Raw genomic sequence first — 12,090 nt, forward strand, 5'->3', positions numbered from 1 at the left:
GTGGCGTCTGCCAGGGAGTTTACAGAGTCAAGCTTCTCGTCCTGCCTGCCGCCGTGGCGGAACTCTCTTGAGCTCACCAGTGTCCCAGAAGCTTACAGGATGGCTTTTCTTCTCCGGGGAACCTAGCGGGGAGTGTATCTTCCCTTCTGCTAAACCTGCAGCATCCTAGTTTGTGAGGTTGCAACTTGCACGTCACTTTGCTTTTGTGTTGGGGTGTGTGTACTGCTGTGCAGATTCTCTGATGACTTGGTGCTTGGCCTCTGATAGAGCAGCATCAGACTTCAGTGCCATGTGCAGTGTCCTCTGGGGGCATTCGGTTTTCTTTCCCCCCAAAGCATCAGGTGTAATAAAACACCTGTCATGCTCTGCAAAAAGAGCCAACCGATGCTATGGTGATGGTTAAACCCAGACTCTGTTGTAAAGGTTGAGCTTTGTTTCAGAGGAATTCAGGTCTAGAAACAAAGATTGAAAGGGTGTCTTGTGGCCTGGAGTGTGCATGGAGGCAGAGGTGACATTGTGGCATCATCTAGTTCGGGGTCCCTGGGTGATTGACAAGGCTCTCAGTACTGGATCTTTTTTCCTCTTCCCGAGGATGAAGTAAATTATTGTCTTGCTTTTAGGTCCTCTTATACTGTCTTTGCAACCATATAAGAATAAAATGGTCAAGGAAAACTCAAGGTGGTTTTTAATTAACTTGGACCAAGATAATTGAGTAAGCAGCATGTTAGACATGGTGTTAAAGAGAGAAAGATTTCCTGAGCGGCTGCATTGCTTTCCTACCCAGCTCCCAAGACGCCGCGCCTCAGGGGCCTTCTGTGAGAAGCCTGGTGGATAAGACGGGAAGAGTCCCTGCTAAACCCTGTCACCTTTGTGCTCTGTCCTCACAGTGTGATCCTGTGGCTGGGGGACCTCAACTACAGGATAGAAGAGCTGGATGTGGAAAAGGTGAAAAAGCTCATTGAAGAGAAGGCCTTCGAAACTCTCCATGCGTATGACCAGGTACAGATGGCCACCTGTGCCCTCCCAGGCAGCTGTGCCCGCACTGTGAGGGCACGGGAAAGCTTGGCTTCCCTCTCTCAGCCTCTTCTTCCTTGGCTTGGGAGCTTCCCCTGCGGAGCTGATGTCTAGTCACGGCTGCCTTTCATCTGCATCTCCCTCTGCCATAGTTGTCCCCTCCGTGGCTTGCCCCTGCAGGTGCCTAGTCCCCCTTGGGAGCAGGATCATGTCCTTTCTCTCTCCCTCTCTGTCTGCCTTGTGTGTGCTCCTTCATTCATTCAAGTTGGGACTGAAAGGGCACCAGACTCCTCATAAATAAGATACTTGATTTATTTTATTTTATTTTTATACAGGGTCTGGCAGAAGTAACACCTGCTTGAGTGTGGTTGGTAGGGTAATAATATTGTTGTACTAATTTATAGTTTCAATTTGAATATTTCACCTAAAATGCCATATGATATGCTTGAATGTGATATTGTTATGGTACTGAATTATACACTTAAGATTTTGTAATAAATAATTTTGTAGTAAAAAGGAGGTGTTATTTGTGCTGGACTGTATATTTTATTGATTATGCTATTACAGTTGTCCCGATTTTTCCCCCTGTGCCCCCCTCCACCCAACACCCCTGCTCCCTCAGGCAGTTGCCCCACCTTTGTTCATGTCCATGCGTATAAGTTCTTGGGCTGCTCCGTTTCCTGTACTGCACTTTACATCCCCACGGCTATTCTGTAACTACCTATTTGTACTTCTTAATCCCCTCACCTCTGCACCCAGTGCTCTATATCTCCCTCCCATCTGGCAACCATGAAAGCACTCTTCATATCTGTGATTCTGTCTCTGTTCTTCTTGATTACTTAGTTTGTATTTTAGATTCAATTGTTGACAGATATGTATTTTTACCATTTTATTGTTCATAGTTTTGATATTGCTTTTCTTAAATAAGTCCCTTTAACATTTCATATAATAATGGCTTGGTGATCATGAACTCCTTCAGTTTTTTTTCTGGAAAGCTCTTCATCTGCTTTTTGATTCTAAATGATAACTTTGCTAAGTAGAGCAGTCTTGGCTGTAGGTCCCTGCTTTTCATGACTTTGAATATTTCTTGCCAATCCCTTTAGCCTTTAAAGTTTCTTTTGACAAATCAGCTGACAGTCTTATGGGAGCTCCCTTGTAGGTAACTAACTGATTTTTCTCTTGCTGCTTTTAAGATTCTCTCTTTATCTTTAACCTTTGGCATTTTAATTATGTTGTATCTTAGAGTGGGCCTCTTTACATCCATCTTGTTTGGGACTCTCTGTGCTTTCTGGACTTACATGTCTATTTCCTTCACCAAATTAGGGAAGTTTTCTCTCACTATTTTTTTCAAATAGATTTCCAATGTTTTGCTCTTTATCTTTTCCTTTTGGCTCCCCTATGATACAAATGTTGGACCTCTTGAAGTTGTCCCATGGGCTGCTTATACTATCCTCATTGTTTTGGATTTTTTTTCTCTTCTTGTTGTTCTTATTGGTTGTTTTTTGGCTCCTCATGTTCCAAATCATTGATTTGATTCTTGGGTTCATCCATTCTGCTGTTGTTTCCCTGTAAATTGTTCTTTATTTCATTAGTGTATCCTTCATTCCTGATAGGATCTTTTTTATGCTGCTGAGGTCCTCACTATGTTCACCAAGCATCTTCATAACCAGTGTTTTGAACTCTGCATTTGATAGATTGCTTATCTCCATCTCATTTAGCCCTTTTTCTGGAGTTATCTGTTTTTTCTTTTGGGCCATGTTTCTTTGTCTCCTCTTTTTGGCAGCCTCCTTGTGTTTGTTTCTATGGATTAGGTAGAGCTGCTTTGACTCTATGTCTTGGTTGTGTGGCCTAATGTAGTAGGTGTCCCGTAGGGTCCAGTGCCATAGCCTCCCCATTATCCACACTGAATACTCAAGGTGCCTCTTCTGTGTGGGCTAAGTGCACCCTCCTGTTGTAGTTCAGCCTTGGTTGCTGTCGGCAGATCAATAGGAGGGTTTTACCCAGGCAGTCAGCTGCAGGGATTGGCTGTGACTAGTGCCCACCAACCTCTGCCCTCTGTGGAGGATCAGTTGTGCAGGGGCAAGGTAGTGGTGCTCCAATGTGGTCTGTAGCTGACCAGTGGGTACGCTGGCCCTGTGGTTTCCCAGGTGGTGCAGACCAAGGTCAGCCCCCATCTGTGTTCTGCCCAGGGCCACCCTGCCTGAGCTATAAAGCAATCTCAGATGGCTGCTGCTTGTGCTGGGCTTGGAGATTCCCAGGTGAAGCCCTGCTGTGAGTCTAGGCTGGATGCTGCTAGTGCTGGACCTGAGGCGACCTGAGGCCAGCTGTTGTTTGCTTGAGAGGATTCAGGAAGTTGTATGAGCTAACACCAGCCATTCATATGGAAAAGCAGTTTGGATGGGCCCACAAGTTGGGTGGGGCGGAGTCTCTGGGGATCTCCAGGGCAGGTCAAACAGTGTTAGCCAGGTTGATGGAGTCCCCGATACAGCACCAGCTAGCTGGCTCTGCTGGGGAGGGTTTAGAAAAGGGACAATGGCATCTGCTCACCTTGATGCTGGACACTCCACTTCCTTCCTGTGCACCGCTCGTGCCTTGCAAGCTGCTACCCCGGTGCTGGAGCTCAGAGGGAATGGGTCTGAGTGTGAGTCTGTGTCTGGGTTCTTTCAGAGGAACTACTTGGGGCTTCAGCAGTTTCTTCCGCCAACTCAAACCCTGCTGAGTTTTATAGCCAGAAGTTGTGGGGACTTATCTTCCTGGCACTGGAACCCTGGGCTGGGGGCCCTGGTGTGGGGCTGGGACTCCTCGCTCCCGAGATATTCCTCCCAAATTTTTAGCCACCACACATGGATGTGGGACCAGCCCATTCTGTGTCCTCACCCCTCCTACCGGTCTGGATGGACGTGGTTCTGTAATTCTGTAGTTATCAGACTTCTGTTCAACTCAGTTTCTGACGGTTCTGAGTGATGATTGTTCTGTATTCTAGTTGTGATTTTGATGTGGTTGTGCAAAGAGAGTGAGCCATGTCTGCCTACGCTGCCATCTTGACCACAAGTCATGATACTTGGTATATTTTAAATGATTTACTAATGTTTTTTTAATGTACCTCCTGTTCCTTTCCCCCCAGACATGTCCAGTGTGAATGACAGCCCTTTTTCCTGAGTGATTTTCTTCGCTCCCAGTGAGAATTTGTTCTGCGACCTGCTTTTCTCTCTCACCATCGATTGGGTTAGCATTTCTGTCTGGGAGCATAAGCCAGTCCACAGGATAAAAAAAATCAGTTTCTTGCTGACTTTCTTCAGGCTCCTCCTCAGTAGATTGAAAAACTGTTCCTTGGTCAGAATTGTTCAGAATATTAAGGTCCTTTTTGTTTTTCAGTGTAAGCCCCCCTTTAATAATCATTAGTCTAAATCTTTCTGTTACCTCCCCCCCCCCATATAGATCAATTGGAGGGGAAAAACCCTCAACTTTATGTCTTCCTCTATGTAATAATTTTTTTATTAACCCATTTTCTCTCTCCAGCTGTTTTCGTTTGTAAATTACTTCTATTCTTTATAGTCCCCATTTCACCCCTAACCCAGTGTATTGTCTTCTATAACTGCCTGTTCATTGCCTCTGTATTCTGGACTGAGGCATTCTCATTTCCCCGGGGGTTTAATGCTCATCTTCTCTTTCCTTCTTTTTAGGTCTTTCCTCCAGTAAAAGTACCTGTTTTAAGTGTTCTCTGCTTTCCAGGTGGTTTTAAGATCTATATATACCCATTCAAGGAGCATCAGCTTACCTTAATGCCTACATTTTTATTATTTCCTGTTGCTTTTTCTTTAATGGTTTATATTAGGAATTCACTGTTGGGGAATTTGGTAACTGTTACCTTCTATGTTAGAGCTGGCAGTTCTGCTTGGTACCAAGCTGAGTGCTGGGGGCACAGAGAGGCAGGGGCACCTGTGTTTTTTAGTCTCTTGCTGAGATCATGATTTGGATGGAGCTTGTAGAATCAGTGCACCAGGAAGGATGCTGGCCATCACTGTAACGTGTCAGGCACTGTTCTAAGTTGACAGCGCACATTGCCAGCAATCCTGTGAGGCAGATTCTGTTGTGAATCCAAAACTCACAGACGGGGAAACCAAGGTGCACAGCTTCCTTCAGTTCATGTAACTAATTGGACAAGCTTCTTTCAAAAGTTTTTAATTTAAATTAGTTCATAATTCATTTGGTATATTTCTTCTATACAGAGGGTCTGGCACAAATAATGCCCCCCCTTTAAATTTTATTTATTTTTAGAACAAGGGCAAGAGAAGGAGAAAGAGAGAGAGAGAAACATCAATGTGTGGTTGCCTCTTGTGCGGCCCTGCACTGGGAACCCGGCCTGCAACCCAGGCATGTGTACTGATTGGCAATCGAACCAGTGACCCTTTGGTTTGCAAACTGGCACTCAAGCCGCTGAGCCATACCAGCCAGAGCTACAACACCCCTTTTTTATTACAAAACCTTTTATTACAAAATCATAAGCATGTAATTCAGTAACATAACAATATCATACTCAAGCACACCATGCAACATTTTAGGTGAAATGTTCAAATTAAAACTATAAATTAGTACAGCCATACTACCCCCCTATTGGCCACACTCAAGCAGGCCTTCCTTCTGCTGAACCCTGTATTTCTACATGCATGGAAGCTCCTCTTTGCTTTATGGACTGTGTCTTTCTAGATTCTTTTTCTGTGCAGTTTTATCTCTGTGTAATTGTAATAACTACGCTACACAGATGAAGCATCTGGTGCCTAGAAGGGAAAAACTCCTGTATGTTGGTACATAATCCTCACAGGGACATCTTAGTAAGATGCTACCCAGGCCCCTTGAATGTAGGTAACTCTTATATAAAAGCCTTAAAAACTGTATAAAAGAAAGGAAAAGTTGGCTTGTTCATATTCCTGGAAGTTAGTTAACTGAAGATCTCACAGAGTAGCTTTGTCATGGGCCTAGTCTCTTTGGGTTAGGGTTCAAATTTCAAATTAATTTCCTTTCCTCTGCTAATTTAAGGTTTGACCTTTTTATTCTGAGATTTTTTTTTTCTTCTATCCTTTTGTATAGCTAAAAATTCAGGTGGCTGCAAAGGCTGTCTTTGAAGGCTTCACGGAAGGCAAGCTCACGTTCCAGCCTACGTATAAGTATGATACTGGCTCTGACGAGTGGGACACCAGGTGAGTCAGAGGCTGCTTCAGAGGGTCGAGCAAATGGAAACCCTGAAATTGGGAAAGCACCTGCCCTCGTGGGCCTAAAGAAGAAGATAGGTGTACTGTGACTTCTTCCCCATGTTTGGTACTCGGGTTAAACATTTTCTCTCCATATCTGCTCATTAAGCAGCCTACCTTCCTCCGTGTTTTGTTTTTTTGACTGCCTTTTCCTTTGTTCCTTAATGATTTTTGTGACTGATTTACTTTTATGCTATGCTTAGGGTGACGGTTCCAACTAACTTAGCTTGTATTTGGTCATTGCATGGTAGTTCATATATTAGTGTCTATGGTATACCATGCCCTATTTGATACATTTTACTTGTATTATCTCATTTAATAGTCTCATTTTCTAGATCAGGGAACTGAGGCATAGAAAAATTTAAGAGCCTCCCAAGCAGGCAAATGTAGAGCCAGGATTTGAACCCAGGCAGTAGGAATTCAGAGCCTGTTTAGCCACCGTTTTTTCAGAATCATAGAGTACTGACTGTCAGATTACCTGTTGACTCTCACCTCCTGCCCACAGGAGGCTAAAGAGCAGGGAATCATTCCGAACCGTGTTTTGGATGATCCACAAGATATGTGTTATCCCTCAGTGTGCCCAAATCGCTCCTGTCCCATCAGATCACTGGGCTGTGGGGACCTGAGGGCTCTGCCCTGTTACTCCCCAGCTGAGACGGGGCGCTGGCTAAGCAGTGTGTGCCGCTGTGCCTGTGACAGCCCCGGTCTGGACTTTGACTTTCAGTGAGAAGTGTCGTGCTCCTGCCTGGTGTGACCGGATCCTCTGGAAAGGGAAGAACATTGCTCAGCTGAGTTACCAGAGCCACATGGCCCTGAAGACCAGTGACCACAAGCCTGTCAGCTCAGAGTTTGACATTGGGGTAGGTGGGCTGCTGGTGCCAACTATAATCGTTCCATAGGGCGTAGTAGGTCCTCACAACCAAGTGCACTTTTATCTTGCTGGCATCTTCTTCCTCCCTTGAATGTGATGTAGCTCCTTTAAAAATTGTTTTAATTTCGGTCCATAGCCAAACCGTGCAGCATTCACCTGATCTCATCTGGTCTCCGAAAAATTGTTTTAATTTCACTTTAGTTCATAATTGCTTTGGTATACTACTACTGTATGTTTCTACGTACATGGAAGTTCCTCTTACTGTTTCCACTTTTTCCAGACCTTTTCCCCCGCATTTACAAATGTGTGTTGGTATTCCATATATAACATAGTAGAGGATGTTTTTAGAGGATGTTTTTCCTTTTTTGTGAAGGAGATCATATGTGTATTGTTCTGAGAACATTTTTTCTCCCACTAACTATGTCTTAGGACATCTTTATATGACGCTAAAGGTAGAGCTTCCGTTCTCAACCAAGACCTTTCGTTTTGTGGTACCCAGTGTGGCTCAGTTGCTTGGGATACCCAAGCAACTGAGCCACACTAGTTGGGGCCACTCCTTATTATTTTTGCTTAAAATATTATTTATTTATCCTCACTCAAGGACATGCTTATTGATTTTTAAAGAGAGGGGAAGGAAAGGAGAGATAGGGAGAGAAAATTAATGTCATAGAGACACATGGATCGGTTGGCTCTGACCCGGGCTGAACCCACAACCCAGGCATGTGCCCTGATCAGGAATCAAACCTGTGACCTTTTGGTTTATGGGATGATGCTCCAACCAATTAAGCCACACTGGCCAGGGCCCTCCTCATTATTTTTAAAGGCTGCAAAATATTCCACAGTGTGGATGAACCCTAATGTATATACTGATGATCATTTAAGTTGTTTCCAAAGTTTTGCTAGTATATACAGTGTTATGGTGACCGTTCTGCACATATATGTTTGTGTACCAATGTGACTTTCTATAGAATGAAATTCCTAGAGGTAAAATTAGTGGTTCAATGAAAAAAGTATCTTAAATTTATTAGATTTTGCTAAGTTATCCTACCAACAGTTTTTACCATTTTACACTTCTGCCAGCCATATATGAGCTTATATTCCCCATACCGTGGCTAATACTGGGTTTTGGCAGTCTTTTAAATTTCTACCAATGCAGTCCGCCAGTAGGAAAAGATACTTCATTATTTTAGATTACACCTCCCCCGTGACTGGTGAAGTTGAACGTCTTTTCATGTGCTCCCTATTCACGTCTCTTCTTCAGTGACTTCTGTGTTTCTTCACATCACCAGGTCCCAAGGGTGCAGGTGAAGGCATATCCGTGAGGGTGTGGGTGGTTTCAAAAAAGCCTAATAAATATTATAATTAAAGTCCCATTATTGGAAAGTGACAAGAAGTGAATTTATAATTCAAAATACAGAAGGGAAAACCTGACAAAACCTTTGTTGGTGGAGCACAGGTTTAGAAAGCTTGAGAAATGCTGTGTTTTTGTTTTGTTTTTTTTTTAAGAAACGCCACTTTAGGTCAAAGTTTCTAGAGCAGGTTCTCACCGCAGGCCTTTTGGCGGCAGCAAGCAAAGCACAGCTAGGCACGGAGCATCTCGCTGCCTGGTCCCGAGACCGATTAGAACCGCCAGCCAGGCTTCCACTCCACATCTTCGTTCTGCCTCCGCGAGGCCCTTCTGTGTATATTGTTAATTGGGTTCTTTGCTGAATAGTTAAATGTATTGAGTCTTACTCTCTGTATCGCCGTCTGTTCCCCAGTCTGTTCCCCAGTGCGGGAACCTCTATCCCAGAAAGAGGAAACGGGCACCAGGCCTGGTGCTGAGTCTCCGGTATTTCCTTCCAGGTGCGGGTTAAAAATGAAGACCTGTACCGGAAGACTCTGGAGGAGATTGTTCGCTCCCTGGATAAGATGGAGAATGCCAACATTCCCTCTGTGTCCCTCTCCAAGCGAGAGGTAGGAAGGAGACATTAAGGATGCCAGCATCAGGCTCTTCTCTTCATAGAGCTGAACTCTCCTCTACTAGGGCTCAGAATTCCAGGGGGTACCCATAAGCCCACTGGACTCTAGTCTTTCTTGATAGGCTACTTCTAGGTGAGGTGAGGCTGATGATGCTAGCTGGGGAGAGAGGGGTTGTTGGTTTAGATTATGTTCATCTCCTGATCTTCTAAACCAGGACCCTTTTACCTTCTGTGGCTCATATACTTCACCCACAGGTGGGCCATCTATGTGTTAAACAATGGCATAGGCGATCCAAAATGTGTTGTGTTTGATTTTGGCAAAGCTGCTGTGTATTCTTTCATTGCATTTGTCTTCCTACTGATGCTTTCTTTGAGATTAAATTGAGTGTGAATTTCTTGGGTGTGCATGAGTGGACAGTAGAGAAAGCAGTTTAGAAAAGCAGTGGGTGGTGGGAGGAGTAAAGTTAGGGCTAAAGGTTCGTTGTGAAAGGGCCACAGCATACATCATTCAGAATGGACAATACCAAGAAGTCAATCAAATGGGTATTTACGGTGAGAGTATTTTTAATATCTTCGATGTCCAGCTGCCTGGAAGGATAAGCTTGGTCTTCCTGTTTGAGGTGGAATTTGTGAAGGGTGTTTGGAGATGGTTTTTGGGTATAGAACATATAACATCGGTTACTTCAGGAAATTTATTAATAAAACAACATGAGTTCTTTGAGTTTTGGGGTTTCTGGGTTAAACATGGACAGCTGTTCATTAGCGGTAGTTGTGGCCTCCCAGGTAAATACTTAGCGCAGGGATATGATTTGAAAGCGGCGGTCCTTCATTTTCTTTCCAGAAAGGGCAGGGACCGCCCGGCTGGGTGTTTGGACAGGTTGCCGGGAAGGGGGCACTGGCCTGACAGGTCCCGGGCTTGTTCCCAGTTCTGTTTTCAGGATGTGAAGTACATGCAGCTGCAAGTGGAATCCTTTACCATTCACAACGGACAAGTGCCCTGTCAGTTCGAGTTCATCAACAAGCCTGACGAAGAGTCTTATTGTAAGCAGTGGCTGAGTGTCAACCCCAGCAGAGGGTTCCTCCTGCCAGGTAAGGCCTCTGCTTCCAGGTGCCAGGCTGCTGGTTTGGGGACGACTCTACCCCATCTCTACTCACTTTCCAGATATAAGTTTTTTGTTTCTTAGCGTTTTGTTGCCTGCTTGAAACGTTTGAAAAGTCCTCGGATGAGTCGCCCATAAATAAAGTATAAAATAGTGAGGAGCATGAGTTCTGCTTCAGAAGCATCCTCAGTGATGTATTTGTTCCATAATTTCACAGAAGCAGAAACCCTGAGATTCCTGTGATTCAGGAGCTGCTGTTAAAAGAGCCATTTCCGCTCTCTGCCTGACCATAATCAGCTCCCAAGTGTCTGCTCCTATGGGGAAGGATCATGGGGTGGTAATCCAGAAATTACACCGGACCCTGTAACTTCCCCTTTGCTCCACGTTGTGCTGTGTAGCTGCAGAATTAAGCCTGTTTTGTGGACAATTTATAGGCTGATAGTTTCATTGTATTTTCTACTGGATCAGGTGTCTTCACCTGACCTTGCTTGGGCCAGGCTCTTTGATCCCTGCCTTCTTGGCGTAGTAATCATTTCTAGTTGAGTTCTGCTCCTTAGCACTTGAATTTCATAGTTTGGTGGTTGTTTTCATATTCCCCCTTGGACTATGAACTCTGTTCATGTGTCTCCTGAGTGCTGAGCACATAAATACTTTTTCGTTGGCTCTTATTCCCTCTTCTTCGTTCCCCAACCCTTTAAACCTGGCTCTCTTTCCCCTCTATCTTCATTCCCCTCTTTCTCTCAACCTCCCACCAGCCAACATTACTTTTTAAATTTTTCTTCAGAATCTTCCATTGAGATTGAATTGGAGGTGTACGTAAATAAGACCATGGCTACAAAGCTCAACTCGGGTGAAGATACAATTGAGGACATTCTCGTTTTGCACTTGGACAGGGGAAAAGATTACTTTTTGTCTGTGTCTGGGAAGTACCTGCCCAGCTGTTTTGGGACTCCCATTCATACACTGTGCTACATGAGGGAGCCAATCTTGGACCTGCCGCTTGAAACGGTCAGAGAGCTGGTGAGTTACATGCCACAAGAAAACACCTGGTACTGTGCAGCGGCCAAGCCAGTCACACTTCCCAGGGACACTTCCCTCGAGCTGGCTTACCGTGCTAGCTATGTATTGCCCTGTAACAAACCACCCTGAAATTTTAATGGTTGAAAGCAACAAGTTATTGTTTCTCCTGACTCTCTGAGTTTCCCGTGTGTCTCTTCTGCCAGTCTTGCCCAGGCTCATTTGTGCAGTTGTAATCGGAATGTGGCAGATTTTGGGTGCAGCCCAGATTCCAAGGGCAGGAAGAGACCCCACCACTTGATAGGAACATCTGCGAAATATCGTAGCCATGATTTTCAGTTCATTCATACATAGTGCATTAGGGAAACTCAGCCAGGGATATGATGTAATGAAGGTTTCCTAGCCGGTGACTTTCTTCCTTTTTTTTTTTTTTTTTTTGGTTTTAATCATCACTTGGTAGCATCTCATCCCAAACTTAATTTTCTGAGATCTCAGAGTTTCCTATGGAGACAATTCTAATACAAGGGAACTAGTTTGGAGCAGCTTTATGGTAACGTGTATGCTCCTTCAACCCATGCATTTTCTAATTTAGGTACTCTTGAACACCATCCTCTCCATTATATAGATGAAAACAGAGGCCCCATAAGGAGAGTGATCTGTCCCAGGTAACACGGCAAGTTAACAGTGGTCCAGGACCTTGCATTCGGGTTTGGGACTCCCAGGTCTGTGCTCCTTTCTCACTGGACCACACTGCCCTTTGGTTCTGACAGTGAAATGCTATAGGCAGGGTTTTTTTTTTCCCTTAGAAGTTGATGCCTGTTTGACTCATCGATACTTCTTGCTATAATCCACTCCCAATTCTCAAAAAATCACCTTTA

General features: G+C 44.4%; 1 protein-coding gene across 4 annotated transcripts in view; it reads left to right on the forward strand.

Moving 5' to 3' along the window:
* INPP5B (inositol polyphosphate-5-phosphatase B) overlaps positions 1-12,090 on the forward strand; it is a 53,054-nt gene that overhangs the window by 36,377 nt on the left and 4,587 nt on the right. For all 4 annotated transcript variants that reach the window (XM_037032504.1, XM_037032501.1, XM_037032502.1 and 1 more), the window contains 6 exons: positions 888-999; positions 6,103-6,212; positions 6,988-7,123; positions 8,980-9,090; positions 10,022-10,184; positions 10,980-11,215. In XM_037032504.1, the coding sequence (XP_036888399.1) occupies positions 888-999; positions 6,103-6,212; positions 6,988-7,123; positions 8,980-9,090; positions 10,022-10,184; positions 10,980-11,215 (868 nt within the window). The remainder of the gene's footprint in view (positions 1-887; positions 1,000-6,102; positions 6,213-6,987; positions 7,124-8,979; positions 9,091-10,021; positions 10,185-10,979; positions 11,216-12,090) is intronic.

The sequence above is a fragment of the Sturnira hondurensis genome, unplaced genomic scaffold (assembly GCF_014824575.4).
Source record: "Sturnira hondurensis isolate 20B ecotype Veracruz unplaced genomic scaffold, ASM1482457v3 Scaffold0021490, whole genome shotgun sequence".
NCBI lineage: Eukaryota > Metazoa > Chordata > Mammalia > Chiroptera > Phyllostomidae > Sturnira > Sturnira hondurensis.